Here is a 22,902-nt window from a genome sequence, read left to right as displayed (position 1 = left end):
CCCAGCTTCCAGCGTCTCTATAACACAACATCCTCTCCTTCCCGTTGGATGTGCCTATGGCTTTCCCGTGGTTCGCAAAATAACTCACAATTTTATTCCTTTTGCTCAGCACAGAGCCCAATGCGGGGTTTGATCCCAGAAACCCTGGGACCATGACCTGAGCCGAAATGCTCCACCAGCTAAGCCCACCCCACCCCCCTGCACCCCCCGCCCGCCCTGTGACAGTTCTATTCTGAAGATTAACAGTGAGTTAGACTGTACTTGTCCTTTCCTGTGAAGTCCCTCTTCGGTCCGACCATCAGGGTTCTATTAGCATCGCAAACCTCTGGAAAAAGTTACATCGCATTTGCATTATCTGTTCCTTGAGAACTTGCCTGTAGGAGCACGCAGGCCTGGAGTTTTTCCTGCAACATATCCACTTCAAGCAGACAGGCACGAGCTGTTAGTATCTGCCTAATTCCTGCCCCGCACAGGTCATGTTGTTTCTAGCATTTATGTCCGCCCCGGATGACTCCTCTGGCCAGGTGTCTGTCTTCTCAGCCAAGCATTCCCCTTCAGCGATGTTCTCTCTGAGACCTGTTTTCTGTTTCGCTGATTTGTACTCCCGTCTCTTTCACTCCACCTTGAGCGTATTATGTGAGCAGGAATTTTTGTGTCTGTTTCAGTTGTCTGTTCCCCAGTATCGAGAAAATTAGCAAGTATGTAGTAAATGTTCACTAAAAACTAAGTATAATTTCTTCCTTCCATATGCTTTGTTATTTATCCTGCTAGGTCTTTTTCCGGCTTCTGAAATTCTGAAATTCAATGCCCAGTTCAGTACTGACTAGCCTTCTTCTCTCCTGATGTGAGTATCTAAGTGTCTGGATACATCTCCCTCTTGTCTATGTTGGCTGCTGTATGCTTTTCGCTTCCATTTAGGTCAATTTTTTCTACTTTCATTGGACTTTCTTATCTGACACATGAGTTGTTTAGGTGTGTGTATTTCAATATCCAGAAGTCTGGGCTCTTTCTGGTTCCCTTTTTGGTGTTGACTTGGAACTTCCCTGCATCCCGATTAGAGCGCAAGGTCTGTCTGAGAGCCATCCTCAAATATATTCTGACATTTGTCGGGCTGGCTTTTTCCCCAGCATGTGGTCGTAAATAGTTAGACCTGTTCCGCGTGTGCCTGAAAAGAATGTGTGTTCTCCAGTTAGTAAGACTAACACGTTAATCTAATTCTGCCCTTGACATCAAATTATTAGTAGTGTTCAAAACTACCACAGCCTACCAATTATTAGGGATGTATATTAAATTTCCAACTGTGATGGTAGGTTCAACAATTCTTTTTTTTTACTGTTCTGACAAGTCTTGACATATATCCATTTATAGCTTGAGTTAATAGAAGAATTTAGTCCAGATGTGCACGGAAATCCTTTGTATCTTTTCCCCAGTGCCCTAGGTGGGCATTTCATTTGTTTTGTGTTTTGTGTTTTTTTTTTTTTTTAAGATTCATTTATTCATTTTGAGAAACAATGTGCAGACGGGGCAGAGAGAGAGGGAGAGACAGAGAATCCCAAGCAGGCTGTGCACCATCAGCACCAAGCCCAATGTGGGGCTTGAACACATGAGCCGTGAGATCATGACCTGAGCTGGAATCAGGACACTTACCACCTGAGCCACCCAGGCGCCCCCCTATTCCCCGTTTTACATGCACTTACGTGTCTGTGCATGTGCACACATGTGGCTCTCTGTAGTCTTATCACACTCACAGCCGTGTGTACCACCAGCAAGTAACTCAACTGACCTTCACGAGACGCTCCCATGCTACCCCTTTCTAGCCACACCCATATGAGTTCTCAGCCTTTGTAATTGTGTTACTTCACAACTGTTGTGTAAACGGATCAGGTACAACCTCTCCTTCTGAGATTGGCTTTTACCACTCAGCAACTTCCTTGAAGTTCACCCACATCGTTGAGCACAGCAATGGCTCCTTCCTTTTATGGCTGAATCGTATTCCAGGGTGTGGGTGAATCTACTCTGTTCGGTTAATCACCTAGAGAAAGACACTTGTGTAGTTTCTAGTTTGGGGCTATTACCAGTAAGGCTGTTATGAACACATGTTCCTGCATGAAAATGTCTTCACTGTCCTGGGATAAATGCCCAAGAAAGTAATTGCTGGCAAGTGTGAAGCCTGCAGGGCAGGGCAGCTGGCTGGAGACTCAAGGGAGGGTCAGCGTTGCAGTCTTGAGTCCAAAGAGCGTCTCCAGATGCAGAATCCTTTCCTCTTTGGGGGGGGTCGAAGGCCTTAAACTGATTAGATGTGGCCCACCCACATTATGCAGAGCGATCTGCTTTATGTAAATCCTAAACATATCTAATGCATACCTTCACAGCCATATGTAAATAGGTGTTTGACCAACGGGTGGGCACCATACCCCAGCTAAGTTGACACATAAAATTAACAAACCATCATATATGGTATTCTATATTATTATTATTATTTGAAAATGAGACAGGAAGCATGAGTGGGGGAGAGGCAGATGGTGAGGGAGACAGAGACAATCCCAAGCAGGCTCTGTGCTCAGCACAGAGCCCAACACTGAACTTCACAGCCCTGGGATCACGACCTGAGCTGAAATCAAGAGTCAGACACTCAACCCACTGAGCCACCCAGGTGCCGCGTGTTAATTTTAGTTTTTAAAGGAACTCCCAAAGTCTCTTCCGGAGCGGCTATGTCACTTGGCACTCCCACCAATAACATACGAGCGATTATTTCTCCACATCTTCACCAGCATATGGTGTTATCACTAGTTTTCGTTTTAGCTATTCTGATTGGGGTGTAACAGCTCAGCTCACTGTCGTTGTTTTCTTATTTTATTGTTTAATGTTTAGGAGAGAGAGACAGCAAGACAGAGCATGAGCAGGGGAGGGGCAGAGAGAGGGAGACACAGAATCCGAAGCAGGCTCCAGGCTCCGAGCTGTCAGCACAGAGCCCGACGCGGGGCTCGAACTCACGGACCGTGAGATCATGACCTGAGCTAAAGTCAGACGCTCAACTGACTGAGCCACCCAGGTGCCCCAAGCTTCTTATCATTAGTTACTCTCTTCATCACTAGCAATGTCTTTTGCTTTAAAATGTTTTGTTTTATATTAACACAACCACTCAAGCTTTCTTTTTCTTTTTTTTTTTTTTTTTTTGACGCCATATTTTAGGTCTGTCTCTTAAAACAGCTATCCGAGTTCGTAAAACTGCAATCTGTCAATTATTAGAGTTTAATCCATCCACCTATGTTGTGATTACCGATGTAGCTCTATCACCTTATTGTGTTTTGGGGTTTTTTGCTTTTTCTTAAAGATCGAACTTTTTTTTCCTTTTCTCACCCTGTCCGCCTGCACCTCCCTTCTTGGGAAGGTGTTGTCCCTGGCTCTCCCAGTTATTTCAAGACACACTAAATAAAATTTAGAGCGGTATCTTGTCCCTTCTTCGAACAACTCAAGCACTGTCAAATGTGCACAGATTATTTGATTCTCTTTCCTTGAAAAGGTGGTGCCTGATTCCCCTCCCACCCCTTTGAGAAAGGACTGGACTGAGGACTGGCTTCTAACGAACAAAGTTAAGTGAAACGAGGGTGTGACTCGGGACTCCTGAGCCCAGGTCCTCACAGGCACGTGGCTCCCTCACTGTTGCTTCTCCTGGGTCTCCGCTCTGGTGCAGCTGCAGTGATGTGAGGACGCTGGAGGTGACGAGCCCGGAGGTGCTCCGCCAACAGCCCACGAGGGCGCCTTCTTGGAAGCGGGCCCGTCGGAGATGGCGGCCCAGAAGGCTCCAAGCCAGAACTGGGCAGTGCAACTGCTCCTGAGCTCCTCACCCACAGAAATGGCAAGAAAGGAACTATAGATTTGGGGGCGTCAGTTAAGAGTCCGACTCGTGGTTTCAGCTCAGGTCACGATCTCACGGTTCATCGTGAGTTCAAGCCCCGTGTTGGGCTGTGCGCTGGCAGTGCGGGGCCTGCTTGGGCTTCTCTCTCTCTCTCCCCCCTTCTCCTCTCATGCTAAGTAAACATTTAGAAAATGACAATAACTCTTGCTTTAAACCACTGAGCTTGAAGCTAATTTGTTCTGCAGCAGGAGAAAACTCATCCTTATTTAGGGTTCCTTCTTGACTTCTGCCTTTTTTCTGAAGTCCTTCCTCCAGATTGCCCTTTCGTGAAGTCCTATCGGTGGTAAACTTTCAACTATTTCTGAAGTGTTTTTATTTTGCCCTCATTCTTGAGTTTCTCTGGGTCTGGCCTTGGAGGGCAGCGAGTCTACGTCTTGGCCATCAAAGCCGCTACCCTCCAACTCTGATGGCACTTCCCCTGGAGGCCACTGGTTTCGTCTCGGCTCCTTCGTGATCTTGTAAGAGAAAATGTGCGTTTCTTCCCATTCAGCCTGGCTGGCAGTTGTTGGGATTTCTGGACCTGAGGATTGAGGTTTTCAGACAACTCTGGGAAACTTTAAGCTAGTTTATCTTCATATACCGTGCCTCCTTCCTCGTCCTCTCTTAGGAAATGCAACCAGATGGGTGACCCTCTCCCTCTGCCCTCCAGGACGCCCCCTCTCATTTGTGCTTCCGGTCTGAGTCTCTGGGCTGCGTTCTGGATCATTTCCTAAGCTCGTTTTTCACTAGCATTTTCATCTCAAGTTTAGTCCACTTGAGTTTTAAATTTCAATTTTTATTTTTAAGTTTCTTTTTTTAGGCTTTACTGCTCACCTTTATAGACTATACTTTCACAGAGTAAGAAAGTATGAGGACTCTTTCTTGTTCATATTTTCAAGAATCCTTTTTATTTCTTTAGATGAATAAAAATTATCTTATATTCTCTGATCGCTCCACTGTCTGAACCGTCTGCAGAATCGGTGGTTTCTGCTGGCTCGCCGTGGAGGCTCCTCACAGTGTTTGCAAAAAAATCTAACTTGGAGATGCTCATTTTCCTTGGAACTTGACCTCTGAGAACCCTTAAGACCAAGTGAAGTTACGGTCTCCTCTGGGACAGGATCCTCAGGCAGGGACAGCGTTCTACCGCCACCAGGCCTTGGCACGTCTTGAGATATTTTGGTTGTCAGAACCGAGTGCGTGGACAGCAGCCAGGGCGGTCAGCGTCACACAGGAGGGGACAGCCCCTCCCCCGTCAACACTTACTTGGCCCCAAATGTCACCGGCGCTTTGCCGAGCAGGGTTTGGCTTCTGCCAGCAGACTAGGACCGCTTAAAAGTCTCCCCTGAGGCCTCTAGCGCCCCACAGGTTGCCTGACGTCAGACTGCAGAGAGGACACGTTTGTTCACCCCACACAGAGCCCCAAGGACGAGGGGTTTCTATCCGAGTTGCCTGCCGACTCCACGTCTCCCTCAGCTGGAGGGGCACGCTCTGCGGAAGGTCTCCGGCTAGAAGACGCCTGGGGCGGACAACGCGCCACCTCCTGCCCCCCGAGTCACGTGAAGGCAGCACAGGGAACGCAGAACCCCCGGGCGTGGCGGACGCCCCAGAGGTCACCGCTGCCGAGCCCGCCCGCCCAGAGGCTGCCACCTTCACTGTTCCGGCCTCTGGGCGGTCCTTCACTCCATCCTGGAGGGCTGGGTAGGAGCAAGCCGGGTGAAGCGGGGGGGAGGGTGTTCCAGGAGACAGAAGAGCATTTGCAAAGACCGGAGGTGGGAGCTGGACTGTCCAGCCCCGAATCATGTGGGGTAGGTCCTGGTGGGGGCGCTTGGTCTATGAGGAACCCTGGGGCACATCCGGGAGGCCCATGCGGACATCACTCCTGGGGACAGGGCCCTCCCCAGGACAGGGGCACACCAGAGCAACCCTGGTGACCACATCCTGCCCTGGCTGGGGTGTCTGGCGGGCCCAAGGCCCTGAGCCTGGGTCACAGGTCGCTCCATGGGGCTTAGTTTTGGCAAGGAGGAGTGACAGCTGGCCCGAGTTGTTTTAGGGTCTGGGATCTGTGAGGAGGGGCAAGCAGGCCAGCCTCAGCCCAGGCATGAACTCTGATCACTCTCCCCCAAAACCAGACACAGGCAGACCCCACTACTAGAAACCACCCCTTTTCTCCTCCATGTGCTCCCGGCTGAAGGACAGCCAGCCCCTAGACCTGGGGCTCCTGCGCCCAATCACCCGTTAGGCCTCCAGGTGTTCCAGCCCCCCTCAGGGACCCTGACTCAGACCCGGGAGGAAACCCCCAGCGGCAGCTCCAAGGCAGCTCTTGGCTACTGTGTGTGAGGCCCCTCTGCTGGCTATGGTCGGAAGTGCAGGCCAGGGGAAACCACTGTCTTTTCCCGAGACCCCGGGTCAGAGAGGACAGGCCTGCCACAAAGCCGGGCTGCCCAGGGCTGTCAGAGACCAGGTAAACACGAGGGGGAGTCCCCCGCTGACCACTGACAGCCGCTGGAGCAGCTTCAGGCTGTGACAACACAATGAAGCCCCACCCCGGTTTAGCCCCCCAGGCCAAGACCGAGTCCGTATCTGGAGCCACAAGACATTCCGGGGCACAGCCTGCCTGCTGGCCCCACCTGGGTTGGGGATGGGGGGGCGCTGTGGGGGATCCCCGGCTGGAAGAGAGGAAGAAACCCGTGTCCAGGCCAGTCAGGTGGTCTTTAGCCTAAGTGGGGCTCAAGGAGGCACCTGCCCAGGCTGACTGCCAGGCCAGGTCCTAAGAGCCCCGCGCCCATGCCCGTGGCCGGCTAGATGAAGGTGGAGTCCAAGGGCCCAGCATCCTGCTGGCCGAGGGCGCGCGCTTCAAACAGCTGCTTGATGAGGGCAGATTTCTCCTGCTCCAGCTGCGTGATGCGCTCACTCTTGTCGGTCACCTCCTGGACGGGCGGGAGGTTGGTCAGGGCACCCCGGGCCTCCAGCCCCCACCCTGCACCCCTCCCCGCACCTCACCTGCGTGAGGAGCCGGTTCTGCTCTTTCAGCATGAGGATGGTCTGCTGCTGCCAGCCTGGGGCTGACGGTGAGGTGGGGGCCAGGGCTGGGCACGGGGCCCCCGAGGACAATGAGGGCAGAGCCTACGGGAGGGCACAGTCAGGCAGGCCTAGCCTCCAGGACAAGGGTGAGGGGTGGCGCCAAGATGGGCACAGGCCCTAGGCGGGCGCTGGGTGGTCTGGGGGGGCACTCACCCTGCCAGCACAGGCTGCGGCCAACAGTTCCCCCAGGCACCGGGCTACCTCCTGGACCTTGGGCAGCAGCCGGCCCAGCGGGAGGGGGCTCCCCTCAGTCCCAAGGTCCTGAGAGGAAAGCAGAAAAGGGGAAGGTCAGAGCGCAGGACCAGCCACCGTGCCTTGAGAAGGGCCCTCACAGGTGGCACTCTTGTCTCCCCAAATTACTGCTTGAGCAGAGAGGGAGCCTACGGGTGTTGCCGGTGGGGGACATCACGGTGTGAGTGTGTGTGTGTGTGTGTGTGTGTGTGTGTGTGTGTGTGTCGGGGGTGGGGGTGGGGGTCCCAGCACCCCGGGAGGAGGGACGGCTGATGTGTCCCAGAATAGGGCATCCCGTGCCTACCTGGGGGTGCCTGGGGTTAGGTGGGTGGTTCCTGCAGGTGCAGGGGGGGTCACCCTGCCTAGGGACGGGGACAGCCCGGTCCCCGGCGGCGTTACTCACGGTGCTGGCCCTGCTCCGGCCCAGGCGGCGCTGGCGCTCCTGCACGCGCTGCAGCTGTTGCTGGTACCAGTCGCGGCCCCGGGCCATCATCTCCAGACCCTGGATCAGCACCTCCTTTTCCTGCTCCAGCTCCTTCAGCTGCTTCAGCTGCACGTGCGGCAACACACACGTGTGAATGGCGTGCGTGCGCGCGCGCGCGCACACACACACACACACACACACACACACACACACACACACACACGGCGTACGCCCCGCAAGTCGGACGCAGCCCGCGCAGGCCAGCCACGCCAGCACAGCTCTGCCGCCGCACGCGCCTGTGCGTGAGTCCTACGCATGCCCGTGTTGGGAAGCACCGCCCCGTTTGTCCCCTTGCGGGCGGGCTGTCCTCTCTTGGCCCCTCCACGCAGGCTTCCCCCACAGGAACGCAGGCGACACCCCCAAGCTCAGCAGCTTCCTTCGGAGCAAATGGCGAGCACGCAGCGGGGGAGCCGGGCTCAGTTTTGGCAAAGGACAGCCTCGTGAAGCCGGCTGGTGCAGGGGCAGTTCTGGGGAGGGGCCGTGCCCACTGCATGGTGCACGGAGGCTGCTTTCTCCCTAAAGGACTTCTTCGTGTGGTCTAGAGCCACGTCTCAAGTGGATTCAAACCCAGACACGGGGACAGATGTTTGTAATTAACTCACATTCCAGCCATAGGTCCCCCAGAACCCAGGCTTGACTGCCACCTCCCAGGCAGAGAGGTGGTCCAGGAGACCAAGCGTGGGGGCCAAGTCCTATCCCAGGCAAGGTGGAGAATCCCCCAGAGCCCTCACTCACCAGGTCACAGTCCACGCCGTTGGTGATGGTGTGCCTCCGACGTTCCCCTCGGGCACGGGGGGCCCGATGGGCATCACCCATGCCTAGCTCCCGGGCCCTGCAGGCCGCTGTACCTGCCGCAGAGGAGCAAGGACCTGGGTCAGTCACTTCCAGGCCTGCCTAGTCAAGCTCAACGTCCCCCACCCCAAGCCTGGCGGTGCACAGCTGGGTGTCCAGGCCTATGTCTCTCTGGGTTCATGGGCAACTCAGAGCCTCTGCACGGGCCCTCCCCATCTCAACCCATCCTGGGGGGCATGGGCAACGGCCCAGTGTAGCACACACCTTGCCTCTGTGCCTGGCTGGCGGCTGGCTCCCCACTCCATCCCCACCAGCTCCCCTCACCCCTCCCTTGGTAAGGGCCGTGTGACCGCTGAGGCTGCTTGTCTGTACACACAACACAAATGTGTGCGCCCACACACATGCCCCAGCACAAGCGCCCTGGGGCAGGGGCTTTACCCGGTTCTTCTCTGCACTCCCGCTGCCCAGGGTGCTTCGAGTACACTGCAGGGGCTCATGGGCTGCTAAGTACAGGGGGAGTGAGCAGGCCTCTGGCCGTCCCTGCTTCTCCCTCTGGGTCTGCCGGGGCCTTCAGGGGTGACGGGAGTCCGTGCAGGTGAAGTGTGTGCAGCTGAGTGTGCTTGGGGCTGAAAAGCCATCGGAGCCAGCTGACTTCCCCAGGGGATGGGGAGCACGTGCAGGGCAACCCGCGAGGCAGAGTAAGGTGCGGGTGTGGAGAAGGTCACCCTCCTGGCTCCCAAGCCCTATTCCCCCACACCAGGCTCAGCCTCACAGGCTCTGCCCCCTGCACTGGGGGCGGTGGTGCAAGGAGGGAACATGTCCACAGGGCTGGCACCAGGTCTCTGCAGGCCTCCAGCCGGCCCTGGCAGACAGGCTCCGAGCCAGCCCAGAGTTCACGTCCCAACCTGCCCATGCTGCATGGCTGGCACAGAAGATACAGCAGAGGGAGGCTAGAGAGCATGGAACCTCAGAACCCCCGGGCTTGGTGTGGGGGCAGCTCCCAGATTCCCAGATGACAGCACGCTGGATGTTCAGAGGGACCAGCAGGCGGACGCAGCCCTGTCTGTCCCCGTCTGGGCCTGAGCTAGCAGCTTGCACCAAGGGGGCCAGGGCAGGCCTGGGTGCACTGAGCTCCAGCAGGGGATAGGGAAGGGGCCCCTGGATCTCTGGAGCGGGGGGCTCTGTGAGTATGAGGGCTTTCTCTTCCTGGAAATCTGGGGGAGCTTGGAGTGCCAAAACATGCCATGCCTCTCGTCTGGGTCTCTGCCTGGACAAGGTGACAGTGAGAGCCTGGCCTGAGACTAAAGCTGTTCTGTGGTGTCAGGCACCCGGACAGAGCAGGACTGCAGGTCTGAGGCCTCCAAACCCCAGTCCCATGGCTGATTTTCAACTACATGCAGCCACAGGGACAGCACTAGCCCTGCACTCAGAAGTGCCCCCTTCCTGCCCACACCACAGGGACAGAGTGGTTGGGCAGTGAGGAGCAGGGGGAGCCCCCAGCCTGGGGTGGGCTTCTGGACGGCTGCACCAAGGAGGCCAGGAGCCACTGTGGCTCCAAGCACCAGTCATGGGGCTGGGGGACATGGGCAAGGCTGGGGTGGAGGTCCGATGAAGCTGCCAGAGCAGTGAAGGCATAGAAAGGGCTGGCAGCGGCCATGGGGGGGGGGGGGGGCGGGAGGCCTGCACCAGGTGGTGCACAGGTGCAGGCTGAATGGGCTGAGGGGTTTGGACCCTGCCGCCAGCCATAGTGCAGGTGCTATTTCCAGGGAAGACACTGGGGCGGGGGGGGGGGGGGGGGGGGGGGAGGGGGGGGGCACGCCAGAGGGGAGCCATTCAGCCATCTCCCAGCACTGCCAACTGGACCGGAAGCTAGGCAAGCAGCCGGCCGTCCATCCACAGCGGCTGCGCCTGGGTCTCTCCCTGGTGTCACCCCTGCAGGCTTGAAGATTGGGCTGGAGACTCACCCACCGCTTCGCTCTTCCTGGCAACCAGGCCAGGTCCTTCGGGGCCCCATCGGCCGGCCCTGGCCTCAGTGGTGGAGGCAGCAAGCCCAGCCGTCTGAGCGGAGCTGCCGGACTGAGAACCCAAAAAGGCAGCGAGGGCCCCGCCCAGCCTGGGCCCCTCTCTCCTCTGCACTAGAGGAAAACTCTGCCTAGGCAGTTACCACGGATACGACCGAGGGTCTAAGTGCCCCAGGTGTGGGGCAGGGGTCCTCAGTGCTCAGCTCAGGCCTGTACAGTGGCTTCCTGGTGGAGTTTGGGAGTCATCCACCAGCCCCTGGGCCCTACGATGGCCTCCCGCTGTGGAGGGGGAGGGGCTGGCCCCTGAACACACCGGGAACCCAGGAGGCCGCTTTCCCTCCAGGCGCTTACCGGCCCCCGCGGTAGGAGAAGGGCCGCAGCGCCTCTGCGGCTCTGGCCTGAGGCGCCGGTCGCGGGGGTTCGGCGGGGGGCGGCTACGAGGCGGGGCTGGGGGCCGCCCCGCACTCACCAGCGTCCGCGCTCGGGCTCCGCTCCAGCGCCGCGCCCTGGGGCCGCTCGGGCTCCGCGGGACCGGGCGCTGCCTCTGCGGGTCCGCACAGCTTCTCTAGGCTCCGGGCCGCGCCGCCGGGGACGGCTGGCGGGGGCCGCGCGCCCAGGGGCAGGGGCTTCCTCTCCAGGACCGTCCGCGGCTCGTCAGCCGGCGCGAACACCAGGCGCGGCGGCGGCGGCGGCTGACCCCCGGGCCGCGCCGGGCAGCCTCCCCGGGCCGGGGCGCGCGCCTGGCTCCGCGGGCCGCCGTCGGCGGTCAGCAGCGAGGTGCGCAGGCCGGCCACGAAGCGCTCGAAGGTCAGGTAGCCGCTGGCCGGGGCCACCTGGCGCAGGCCCTCGAGCACGCCGCGGGGCAGCTCGCGCGCGTCGGCGCCCTGCCAGCGGGACTCGATCTCGCGCAGGTGCACGCAGCCGCGCCGCCGGTCGTCCAGGATGTCGAACAGCGTGCGCAGGCTCTGCAGGAAGGCGCGCGGCAGCCCCTCCGTGCCGGGCGCGGGCGCGGCGGGCGGCCCGTGGCCCGGCTCGGCCATCGCGGCTCCGGCCATGGGCTGCCGCCGCCGGGCTCCGTCCTGGGCTCGGTCCCCGCGGCGTCCGCGCTCCGTCCCCCCGGGGCCCGACGGCGGGGCCCGGCCGGCGCGCGCAACCCGGCGCGACAATAGCTGCGACTTTTTGAATGGACCCTTCTCGTGGCGTCAGCGCTCATTAGCATTCGCGGCAGCCATTGGCCGAAGCCGGCCCGTCTGCTCCCGGATTGGCTGAGAGGCCGCCAGCCCGGTTTGATTTTTCCGCCGAGGGCCCCGCCCCGCCCCGCGCGCTCCCGCCGCCGTGCGGGGAGGGGCCGGGGGTGCGCCGAGACACGGGTACTAGCCTGGGGGCGGGGTCCCGACTCGGCCTCCTCCGGGCCTCGCGGGTGGCGGGCGGAGCCTCGAGCGGACCCCTTTCTCCTCCCCCTCCCCCTCTCGCGGCGGCTCTGCCCTCTCGGAGGGGCGGGGCCCGGCGCCCTACGAAAACCTGTCCCCAGGTGGCCTCGTGGGGTAAGGATGGGGAGCACACCTTCTCTGGGAGTCACCTTCCCTGTCTGACTCCCCTGGGGACTCTTCGCTGAGGGTCCCCGGGCCCAGGCACCTCGACTCTGGGGCCCATTGGCCAGGAGAGTCCCAAGAGGACTGGGCTGCAGCCAGCAGGACGCTTCCCCTTACAGAGGCCTGTCTGTCCGCACTGCTGCCGGCTCCTCCCCTTGTCCCTGGGGGTAGCCTGGCCTTTCCTGCCTACTGCAGGACAAAGCCACTTTTTCCTGTGTCCCCAGATCCCCATCTGGTGACCAGCTCTCCTCTGCTCCAGCCTCTTCCCCTGGCCGGACCCTTCCTCCAGTGGTTCCCCAGGCGCTCCCGGCCAGGCAGCCCTGTGTCCCCAGTGGCCCCGGCGTCACTTCCAGCCAGCATCCAGTCATTCTGTCTGGTCAGTCTGGGAGGGGGCCGGGGCTTAGCCTGCGGTCTTGTCCAGAAGAGAACGTCCTCTTGCTAGGGCGGTAAGGTGACTTTCTTCTTGCCCAGGACGTGCGGTCCGCTGGGACAGGTGCCTGTCCATGAGAGCCCCCCTGTCAGGGCTTCCTGACTCCCTTGTAAATGCGGCCTTCCTTTATTGCCTTTCACACGCCTCAGAGTTGAGGCTCCTTTATGGTAAGGAATTTTGGAAGCACCTAGAAAGCTGTGAGCCTGGAGTTTCCCTGTGGAGCCTAGCTCATCCCAGCCTTCCCCTTCAGGGACAGGACTAGCCAGAATCCCAGAACAGCATTCAGGCCGCTTTTCCTGTAGTTTGCCTCTCCCTCCTCCTCTCCTTCCAGCACACCCTGCCCCATCCCCCATCCTGATGGTGCCCAGCATTCTCTCACCTCTGGGCCCTTGCACATGGTAGGTGTCCCGCCAGAAACATGTTTCCCTGTCTGCTCCTGGCCATCACTGTGCGTCCTTTGAAACCCCACTCAGGTACCTGACCCACCCTTGGAAGTCTGGTTAGATGTCCTGACCTTCAAAGCATAAGGCTGCCTTCTCCTAGCTCTTGTGCTTCTCTCCCCATGGGTCCTTCCCTGTGCTTTCTGGAAGCAGGACAGGGCCACCCCAAGGCCTGGCTTCAGCCTGGCCCGCAGTGGAGGCTTAGTGGGTGACCAGCACATGGGAAGCCTCATCCTGGAGGTCACAGTGGAAACGCCACCCTTGGGTGGGATGGGGAGGCCCAGGGACAGCTCCGTGGTGGTGGTGGTGGTGGGGGGGGGGGGTGTTGTGTGGATATGGAGGCCAGCGGCCAGCGGCAAGCGATGCTGCTACAGCTCAGGACAGCAGGACAGCGTGGCCAGCAGCACCCAGGCCAGGGCCACTGTGAGCCTGAGTCCACCGTGCAGAGAAAGCAAGGCCTGCTCAGAGTATCAGGAGCCATGGAGGAGGAAGTCCCCACTGGCCTTTGGCCTGCCGGTGGGCTTCTCTGGCTAGGCACTGGAGGAAGGTAGAGAAAAAACTGGGGTCAGTCCCAGCTCTGGGTGTGGGACTCAGGCATGGTCCTCGTGTACTTCCTGTCCTGAATTCTGACCGCTTCCTCCTCTCTAGCCTGGCCCGACACTTTCCTAGCTCTGTACCTTTCAGTGTTGCTATCTCCCCCGGAGGGCTTCCCAGAGCCCCGAGCCAGGTGGGTCCCCTGTGGCCCCTGTACTTTTTGAGGGGCCCATCCCTGTTGTGATCATGTTCTTACTGTGCCAGCTTGGAGCTCCTTGGAGGTGGACAGGGGGACTGGGCCCCTTTGTCCCCTGCCTAACGCAGCATGGAGTCAAGGACAGGTAGCTGCCCAGTTCTGGCGATTCTCTGGTCTCTATTCCTGCAGTAGCAACCAGGGACCTTGGCCAAAAGCCTGCCTTTGGCAGGTGGTCCAGGAGGCTGTTACTCACCCCTGCCTCCCTGGCACTCCCACCTGTCTGCCCAGGTGGGTCAGCTCTCCTTCTGGCTCTTTAGGTGCCTCTGGCTACACAGCCTCAATTGTCCAAACCCTCCTGATCTCAGCCCCACCCCCACCTTGAAGTGAGATTTGGGGGTCACTCTGAGATGAGCCCTGAGTTCACGTGACACCTGCCTTCAAGGGCACATGTGCAGGGGGTAAAGGTTCCCCTAGACTCTGGCCTGGGGTGTGGGACCTACTCCGCTCCTTGGTTCCTTACCTCCCATGCACACCTCCTACATCTGCCCCAAACTGCCCTTCAACTGCCACAAACTATTGGAGCAGACCACTCATTCATTCATTCATTCATTCATTCAGAGAGCACTCCCTGAACACTTGCTGTGGCCCAGTCACTGTGCTAGATGTGGGATTCAACACTCATTCACCCAACAAACATTTCTTGAGTTCCTCCTGTGTGCTGGGCATTCATCTAGAGTGAGGGGGCACAGCGGTGAACCAGACTACATCCAGCTGTTGTGGAGTTTCCTTTCTGAGGGGAGTCGGGCAGCGAAGAACGCAGAAAGGCAGGAAGGAACAGAGATGGATGGGAAGGTGCTGTCTGAGCCAACATGAGCTGGGATGGTCTCCCCAAGGAGGTGACACAGGAGCAGAGACCTGGCAGAGTGTGGCAGGAAGTCTCTGGGAAAGAGTGGTCCAGGTAGGAGGAACAGCGAGTGCAAAGGTCCTGAGGCAGGCCTAAGGCCATCCTTGAAAAGTCCACCAGAATTTAGAGTGCACCCCCAGGGGGCTGTGAAGCTCTCCTTCCTAACCCAAGAAAGGAACACGTGGGAGTTTCTATGTACAGAACCTGCCTGCACGGAGACACAATTGCCTTGTAAGGGTTAAATTGTAGTGTAGGGCTAACTCTTAGCTTGAAAAATAACAGCCTCATACTCTTGTAAATTAGGCTTCACCAATTAAGGAAACAAAGGTTCAAAGAAAAGAGCATCAGAGGCAGGGTCAAGGAGATCCACTGGTTGCAACTTAGAGGCAGAAAGTCTAAAATAAACACCTCATTAGGCGACTGTTTCTAACTCATCTGGAAATTGTTTCTTTGTTCTGTTCCCAGGTGATGATAAAACGATGTGATCGGTTATAAAAACTCTGTACCCCGGCTGTTCGGGGCCGCACTCTTATCAAGAGTGTTGATCCCGATCGGTCGGCCTTGCCTCTCACTGTCATAAACTTTGTTGTGACTGTCACTGGTGCCCGTAGCATTCTGTTTCACGAGTCGTGTGGAGGTAACAGCCTTAACAGGGGTTAGCTGGGGCAGGTCTGGAGGAGAGGTCACTTCTCATTTCGGGTCCCAAACTGCCATTCGAATTTGTTTTACTTTAAGATTTAATAAAAACTTTTTTGGGGGAAGCTTTGTCCCCAAATGGCCCAAGCTACTCTCATTATTTTTCACAAGGGAGTTTATAGACATCAAGATCGCTATTTTAATAATAGGAAAATATTTTAAAGTCATAGTTAAGATAATACGGCAGGGCGAAGGGCGAACCTGAGCGGTTCCGGTTACGTGGCAATGCGAAGGACGAAGGGTGTGAAGGAGGAAGCCCCTGCCGGTGCTGGGAGGCCCTCTTGGGAGGCCTTGGCGGCATCCAGACAGCCGACCCTACTGACGATCCGGCTCTATCCTCCCCAGCCCAGACGCCAGGGGTCTTGGTCAAGGAAAACACAGTCTCCACGTCGGGTGCCCTGACCCTCAGGGCTGTGGGGTCCAGAGGGGGGTACGTTAGAACTGAAGTCCGCCCTCACGCGCCGGGGTCGGGGGTTTCGGGGCTTCCCAACTCGGGGCCCCGGGCCCCCACGCCTCGGGCGTCGCTAGCCCTCTGACTCGGCCCCTCAGCGTCCGGCGCCGAGCGGATAGGGGCGGAGTCAGGCGGGAGAGGGAAGCGGGCCCCAGGAGGAGGGGCGGGGCCGGAGGAGGGAGGGGGGCACTCGGGGGCGGGGTCGGGGCGTGGCGCCCCGGCCCCGCCCCTCCGGGGGTCGCCACCTCCCGCCGGGTCCCGTGACGCCGGTAGGAGCGCGCGAGTCACGAGTGCCCGCGCGGCCGACCGCGGCGACATGGCTTCGGAGCGGGACGTGCGCGCCCGGCTGCAGCGCGCGGGCCAGGAACACCTGCTGCGCTTCTGCGCCGAGCTGGCTCCGGGGCCGCGCGCCGCGCTCCTGGCCGAGCTGGAGGCGCTGGAGCCCGAGGCGCTGCGCGAGCACTGCCAGCGCGCGGCTGCGGCCTGCGCGTGCCCCCCGGGCCCGGAGCCCGGCCTGGCCGCGCGCCTGCGGCCCCTGCCCCCTGAGCGCGTGGGCAGCGCGAGCCGGTGCGACCCTGAGACGCGGCGGCTCTGGGAGGAGGAAGGTAGGCGGGGCGGGGGTCCCCGGTCGGGGTGGGCCTGGCCGGCGCAGGGGGCCTTGCCCAAAGTGGGGTGACAGGAGAGCTTGTACTTGGAGGAGTTTGGCGCGCCTCGTTCCTTTGTGGGGTCTCCGTTCACACGCCAGCTCGCGACTCAGGTGTAGGGCTCCAAAAGCTGCGAAGGTGGCAGCCGCCCTCAGGCGGCTTCCCCCTCCAGCGAGTGCTTTGTGCAGGCGCACACCTGGATGGTCAGCTGCCCAGGCCACAAGCCTACTGACAGCAGGGAACCCCTTGCACATTTGTACACGCTCCGTTTCACAACCGCGCTGGCCCCGGGTGCGCTCTTGGCTTCTTGGCCTTACGGGTGGGTGAGGCAGGTGCTCCTGGAGGGAAGCTGCCCAGGGCCCCCACAAGACTGCTCTGACCAGTCTGACCTGGTGTTCCCTCTGAAGGACCCAGGCTGGGAATAAGCCCTGGAGGACATCATCAGGACCTCTGATGGGTCTGGACAAGGTCAGATTTGGATGGGGCCCTGGCCCACATGAGGTCGGAATGTTGTTTGGAGATCTCCGTTCTGTGGCTCTCAGAAGTTTTAGAGTCCTGGGCGCACGTCTGGCTTGCTCTGAAGTGAGGGGGTGGTTACATGGCAGGTCCCAGGGGTCCCCTCACGGCACCCTCTGCCCCCAGGTTTCCACCAGATCGCCCTGAGCAAGGTGGCTGTGCTGCTGCTGGCTGGTGGGCAGGGCACGCGCCTAGGCGTGACCTACCCCAAGGGCATGTATCAGGTGGGGCTGCCCAGCGGGAAGAGCCTGTACCAGCTGCAGGCAGAACGGATTCGCCGGGTGGAGCAGCTGGCCGGCGAGCGCAGCGGGACCCAGTGCGCCATACCCTGGTGTGCCTTTCCCTCCTCACCCTGTCCCCAGAATGATCCCCTGCCCACGCAGCATCAGCCCTGCCCCACACCAAGACTCGAGTCCCAACCCCCAGCCCCAGCGTGGACTCCGAGGCCAGCCCCTATTGGAGCCCTGGGTCCCCGAGCGGCCGGGCCCTTCCGAGGGCCTGCTCAGCCCTGCCTCTCCTCGCAGGTACATCATGACAAGTGAGTTCACGCTGGAGCCCACCGCCAGGTTCTTCAAGGAGCACGACTTCTTCCACCTGGACCCCAACAACGTGATCATGTTTGAGCAGCGCATGCTGCCTGCTGTGACCTTTGATGGCAGGGCCATCCTGGAGAAGAAAGACAAGGTTGCCATGGCCCCAGGTATGCCCCGCCCCTGAGTCAGGGAAGCGCTGCCTGGTCTAGAACAAGGAGCTAATCGGAGGTCAGGAGGGCTGCACGCGGCCAGAACGTTATGCTAGAAGGCTGTGTGGTCCTGGGCGACTGGCCTCCTCTCTCTGGGCCTCGATTCCCATGTGTCGCATGACACAGCCATAGGGTTACTTGGATAGTGACACAGAGCTGCCTCAGGTACAAGTCCAGCCCCAGGGGCCTCTCCTGCCTCCAGCAGGCTCTGGACTGGATGGCTGAAGCCCCGGGGACTGGTCCCTTTCTCCCTTGGCAGATGGCAACGGAGGGCTGTACCGCGCACTGTCAGACCACCAGATTCTAGAGGACATGGAGCGTCGGGGAGTGGAGTTTGTGCACGTGTACTGTGTGGACAACATTCTCGTGCGGCTGGCTGACCCTGTCTTCGTCGGCTTTTGCGTGCTGCGCGGCGCAGACTGTGGGGCCAAGGTGAGCCTCCCCGCCCACTGCCCGGCTGCCTGCCTCGCCCCGCCCCCGGCCCCGCCCCCGCCCCCGCCAGCCTTTCCTGTCTCTGCCTCGGCTGCAGGTGGTGGAAAAGGCGTCCCCGGAGGAGCCGGTGGGGGTGGTGTGCCAGGTGGACGGAGTCCCTCAGGTGGTGGAGTACAGCGAGATCAGCCCCGAGACCGCACAGCTTCGCGGGCCCGATGGGAGCCTCCTCTACCACCTGGGCAACATCTGCAACCACTTTTTCACTCGAGGCTTCCTCCGGGCTGTCGTCAGGTGTGCTCAGCAGGTGGCCAAAGGTGCTGGCCAGGGAGGCTGGCCTGAGCCCAGTGGGGCTGCGGTCAGGGGCCAGCCTGGGTTGGGGTGCATTTAAGTCGGCCAACGCCACCAGACCTCTAGCAGCTGCTATAAGGCTCTGGGGCCCGGTTGGCTTGCTCTTCCTCCCCACACGGTGGCTGTGGCCTCAGGCCCCACCTCTGCCCTGCGACTTGCCAGCTGCCATTTCACCTGGGCGGGGATGTGGCCAGTGGTGCCAGTCTCTCTCGCGGGCTGGGGAGCGTAAGAGGGTGCCTGTGTCCTTCCAGAGACAGGGCTCAGCTCCCGGGGCTCCTGTGCCCTGCGGTGTCCGTCTGTCGGCCCATCCTGCCTGGCCAGGTGTGCAGAGAGGTGGGGAGGGGGCTCCCAGGGGTGTCCCGTCTGAACCGTGTCTTTCCTTCTTTTGTTCTCCTGTCTCCCCCCCCCCACCAAGTGAGTTTGAGCCCTTGCTGAAGCCACACGTGGCTGTGAAGAAGGTCCCGTACGTGGATGAGGAGGGAAATCTGGTAAAGCCGCTAAAACCAAATGGGATAAAGCTGGAGAAGTTTGTGTTTGATGTATTCCCCTTCGCTAAGTTAGTGGCAAAAGTCATTTATTTTTTTCTTTCTCTCCTCTCCTTGTTTTGGTGGTGGGTTCTGAGACCTAATTGGGCTGGGAAGTGGAGGCTTGTGGGGGACAGTGGGGATGCACCTTTGCAGTGGGGGGCCAGGGGCTGTAGGCGGGCTCCAGAAGGGGGCAGGAGAAGGGGGCTCACACTACCCCTGCAGTGTGAGCATGGTGACATCTGGAGCAGTTGGAGTCTTGGGGGCTGTGCTTTGGGGGCCACCCCTGCCACTCCTGAGCCTTCCGTCTGCTCCTGGCCGGGGTTAGGAGGCTGTTCCCGGGCGGGGGGGGGGGGGGGGGGCTGGGGGACTCCCAGGGGACTTGGCCCTCAATCTGGGGCCTCAGGGTCTGTGGGTTTGGCAGATGGGAATGGGGTGGGGGGGGGAATCAGGCAGCCCCAGGGATCTCAGAAACAAAGACACACGCAGTGATTGTGGGGCCTCCTGCGTGGAACAGACCACCATTTAGTCGTCATGAGCCCGGTGCAGGCTTTGCCTGCCCAGGACCAGGGCCTCTGGGTCAGGACATCTGGTCACCAGCTGTCGTCCGCACAGGAACTTCGTGGCCTTCGAAGTGTCTCGGGAGGAGGAATTTTCTCCTCTGAAGAATGCTGCTTCGGCTGCTAGCGACAACCCCACCACGACTCGGTGCGCCCTGCTCCTACAGCATTACCGCTGGGCCCTGCAGGCAGGGGCCCACTTTCTGGACGCGTGTGGGGCGCGGCTCCCGGAGCTGCCCAGGTGAGTGTGCCCCTCAGCATGCTCCTCAAAGGACAAGGGTGTCAGGGTCCAGCTCCCCACCCTTGCCGGCTCCACTGCTGTCTGAGCTGCGCTGGGAGCTTGGGCTCCAGCACCACGCTGAGTATGGGTGGCCACGCACCCGGCCCAGCCATACAGTGACTGCCTGCAGCCTTGAGCCCAACTCCTCAAGGTCTGCTCAGGGCCTTGGGGAAGGTGGGTGGCTGCCAGCCTTCCTGACTCATCTGTAAGCTCTGAAAGCAAGACCTAGGCATGACGTGTAGAAAAACAGCAATGCAGGTCATGTTTCGGGACCGGAAAAGGAAACGACAGGGCCACCACCTAAATCGCGCTGCTCAGGGGGACCTGTGCGGGGTACCTGCAGGGCTGAGGGGTGTCTTCCAGCCCAGATCAGAGCTGATCACTCACGTCAGGGGCAGTTTGCCGAGGGCTCTGGGGGTGCCATGGAAGGGAGTGTTGCTGAGAAAAGATCTATGGGAGCTGGGCCAGGCAAGGCCAGCCCCAGGGCACACACCCTGGAGCAGGTGCTGACACAAGGGCTCCCACAGCTCGCCCAGCAGCGGAGAGCCTCCTGCCATCTGTGAGATCTCGCCTTTGGTATCATACTCCGGAGAGGTGAGAGTTGACTGGCTCATTCAGGTCTTTTCTGGGGTAGGGATGCGTGATTGGGAGGAGGGCTGGGGAGTGGTGGATGCCGGGGCAGAAAGTCACAGCTCTGCCTCACGTTACCGATGAGACAAATAGTTCTTCAGATACAGAGGATCTTCTAGGACGTAGGGTGGGTGAGGCCATCAGGAGGCCTCCAAGGACCAGGAGAGGCCAGGAGAATATCAGGTGAGGCCAGAGGCTAGGGTTCCAGCCAGGCTTTATGGGAGCCTTTCAAGGAAGGAATGCTGGCGTGGACCCTTTGAGAAGATCTGGGCTCAAGAGGGCCTGGGTCTGCAAATGGCATCTGACCCTTAGTGCTGGGAGCGAGTCTGGCCCTACCCCACACGGGCTCAAGGCAGAATATGGACCCCACCTGGGGACAGAGTTTAACGTGTGGACATAATGACATCCTTGTTTCCAGGCTCTGGAGGCGTATCTGCAAGGCCGGGAGCTCCCATCCCCGCTGATCCTGGATGAGAACCGGGCCAGGGCTCTGCAGCCCTGACTTGCTCCCTGGGCTGCCAACCCCGGGGTCCTGAGGGGTGGCGCCGCTCCCGTCATCGTTCCCGGGGACACAAGTGACCAAACAGGGCTCTTTGGCCGTGCTCCTGGCTGTGAGGTCTGGGCGAGAGGCAGAGGTGCGGCGTCCTCGGGGACGGCAGCAGGCCTGCCTCTGTCGGAGCGGAGACGTAGGTGAGGACGTCGGCACCTCAAGCCCTACGCGCAGATCCGCCCGGCGGGGAGCACCGACCACTCCAGCTTTTCTGCAGACCCACGGACGGACGAGGCGAGAGGAGGGGACGGTGTCTGTCCCCTGCAGGGTGACCTGTCCAAAGGTGCTGCTCCCTCCCTCTCTTGCAGCTGACCAAGTACCTGGCATGGCGGGGGCGGGGGGGGGGGGTGTCACGGCCTAGCCCTCCAGCCCCCCAGTGCCCACCAGCTACCCCCACCCACCCCCCACGCACAGCCTGCACACCTAAAACTGAATTCTCTCAATCTCCCTTGGAGGCCTTGGCTCCTCGGCCAGGGCTACGGTTGGTTCAGGCTGCTGAATTTTAGGTCTTTTCCCCAACAACCAGTCGGACCAATTCCAGTGGCCGCACGTGGTGGCTAATTGGTCTGAAATATAAGCAGGCGGGGAGCACCGTCCCCCAACCAGCTTGCTAGTAGCTTCTGACAGATCTCGGTGCTCACGGACCTCCCGCGCTCTCTGGAGGGAGACACAGACTCCACGTACGGGGCCACGGTCCCCACGCTGCACCCCTGCGGCCCCACCGAGGCTGGGGAAGACCCGCTGGCCCCGGCCCCTAGCCCTGCTGCTCTCCCCTCCGGAAAGCAGCACGGGGCACCTCCCCGCCCGCTGACGCGAAGGGCGGCGTGGAATGCAGCCTGCCGCTTCGCCAGGCCGCCTGCTCCCACGCCGTCACACTGCGGCGACACCCCCACGGAAGCCGGTTTCCGCAGGGCCAGGATGTCACCTGGGCGGTGGGTTCAGAGGCCGCGGACTCCTCCAGTGGCTCGCAGTGGACTAGCGGAGGGTGGACGTGTGTCCCCGCACCCGGGCCTGGGCGTGGCGGCGGGGTCGGGGCCAGGCCCAAAGCCCGGAGGAGGACTCTGCTCCCACCCGCGCTGTGCCAGCCCTTCGCAGACCTCAGAACCGAACCGCGTGCCTTACGACGCTTCTCCCGGCTGCTCCGCTGGCAAGCAGAGGGCCTGGGACAGAGGGGGGCTAGCCAAGGCGGGGGCCCAGGCCCGGGGTCCTGCCCACAGCCAGCTGCTGCTCCGCGCTGCCACAGCCCAACGACCGGGCAGCCTCTTTCCTACACCAGCTGGGGGAGCTGTTTTTAAAACGGCCTGTTTTTAAAGACCCCGTTTGTTGTAAAAGAATTACAGCCGCGCGTAAAGTTCCGAACACGGCCCGGAGATCCGGGGGCACAAGAGCCTTCGGAAAGGCTTTTCCACAGGATTGAAGCACGTCCCCAAACCAGGGACACGGGTGGAGCCCTAGGTCACGCTGCTCACAGGTGCGCGCTGCTGTGCACACTGCACTCAAGAGGCAGGACGGGCCCCTCAGCACAAAACTGTCCCTCCCCAGACAACCGATACGGAAGCAACGGACTTCTGAGAGGCTGCCAAACTCTTTGATTTCCCGCAGAACGTGGCGGATTCCCAATAAACGCAAGATGCCGTGATTGATCCCTGGCCTGGCGAGCGCAGTTTCTGACCGGCACGGGTGCTGGGAACGGCAACCAGGGGTTCCCAGCTCCGTGCATCCAAGAGAGCAAGAGTCCACACGCTGAGCCCGCACCTGCTCTGGGCGGCCTAGGAGTCCCCTCGAGCTCCCACCCAGCTCTTCGCCAGGGTCTCAGGGAGGCCAGGGACCACCCAGTGAGTCTGACACCCTGCGGGGGGGGGGGGGGGGGCAGAACCACCCCACCCCACCCCGGCTAGGTCTCCAGGGGTGGGCTCCCGCGCCCTC

The 22,902-nt window shown here is 60.2% G+C and overlaps 2 protein-coding genes across 2 annotated transcripts; one reads left to right on the top strand and one right to left on the bottom strand.

Annotated features, from left to right (window-relative positions):
• Window positions 1–4,101: 4,101 nt before the first annotated feature.
• On the bottom strand, window positions 4,102–11,676 carry SAPCD2 (suppressor APC domain containing 2). The gene is made up of 6 exons (XM_027051026.2): window positions 10,977–11,676; window positions 8,430–8,542; window positions 7,614–7,760; window positions 7,133–7,240; window positions 6,899–7,021; window positions 4,102–6,825 (listed from the first exon to the last, which is right to left on the bottom strand). Exons 1-6 carry the CDS (start codon window positions 11,560–11,562, stop codon window positions 6,697–6,699), a joined length of 1,206 nt encoding a protein of 401 aa, XP_026906827.2. The 5' UTR covers window positions 11,563–11,676; the 3' UTR covers window positions 4,102–6,696.
• A 4,335-nt stretch (window positions 11,677–16,011) lies between these two features.
• On the top strand, window positions 16,012–22,619 carry UAP1L1 (UDP-N-acetylglucosamine pyrophosphorylase 1 like 1). Its single transcript, XM_053204327.1, has 9 exons — window positions 16,012–16,355; window positions 17,037–17,241; window positions 17,435–17,610; window positions 17,912–18,084; window positions 18,182–18,375; window positions 18,848–18,988; window positions 19,572–19,757; window positions 20,324–20,390; window positions 20,845–22,619. Exons 1-9 carry the CDS (start codon window positions 16,067–16,069, stop codon window positions 20,926–20,928), a joined length of 1,515 nt encoding a protein of 504 aa, XP_053060302.1. The 5' UTR covers window positions 16,012–16,066; the 3' UTR covers window positions 20,929–22,619.
• The last annotated feature ends 283 nt before the right edge of the window (window positions 22,620–22,902 follow it).

This window comes from Acinonyx jubatus, chromosome D4, assembly GCF_027475565.1.
Source record: "Acinonyx jubatus isolate Ajub_Pintada_27869175 chromosome D4, VMU_Ajub_asm_v1.0, whole genome shotgun sequence".
In the NCBI taxonomy this organism is placed as follows: Eukaryota; Metazoa; Chordata; class Mammalia; order Carnivora; family Felidae; genus Acinonyx; species Acinonyx jubatus.
The sequence above is the reverse complement of the archived record's forward strand: the minus strand, read 5'-3'. Positions and strand labels throughout refer to the sequence as shown.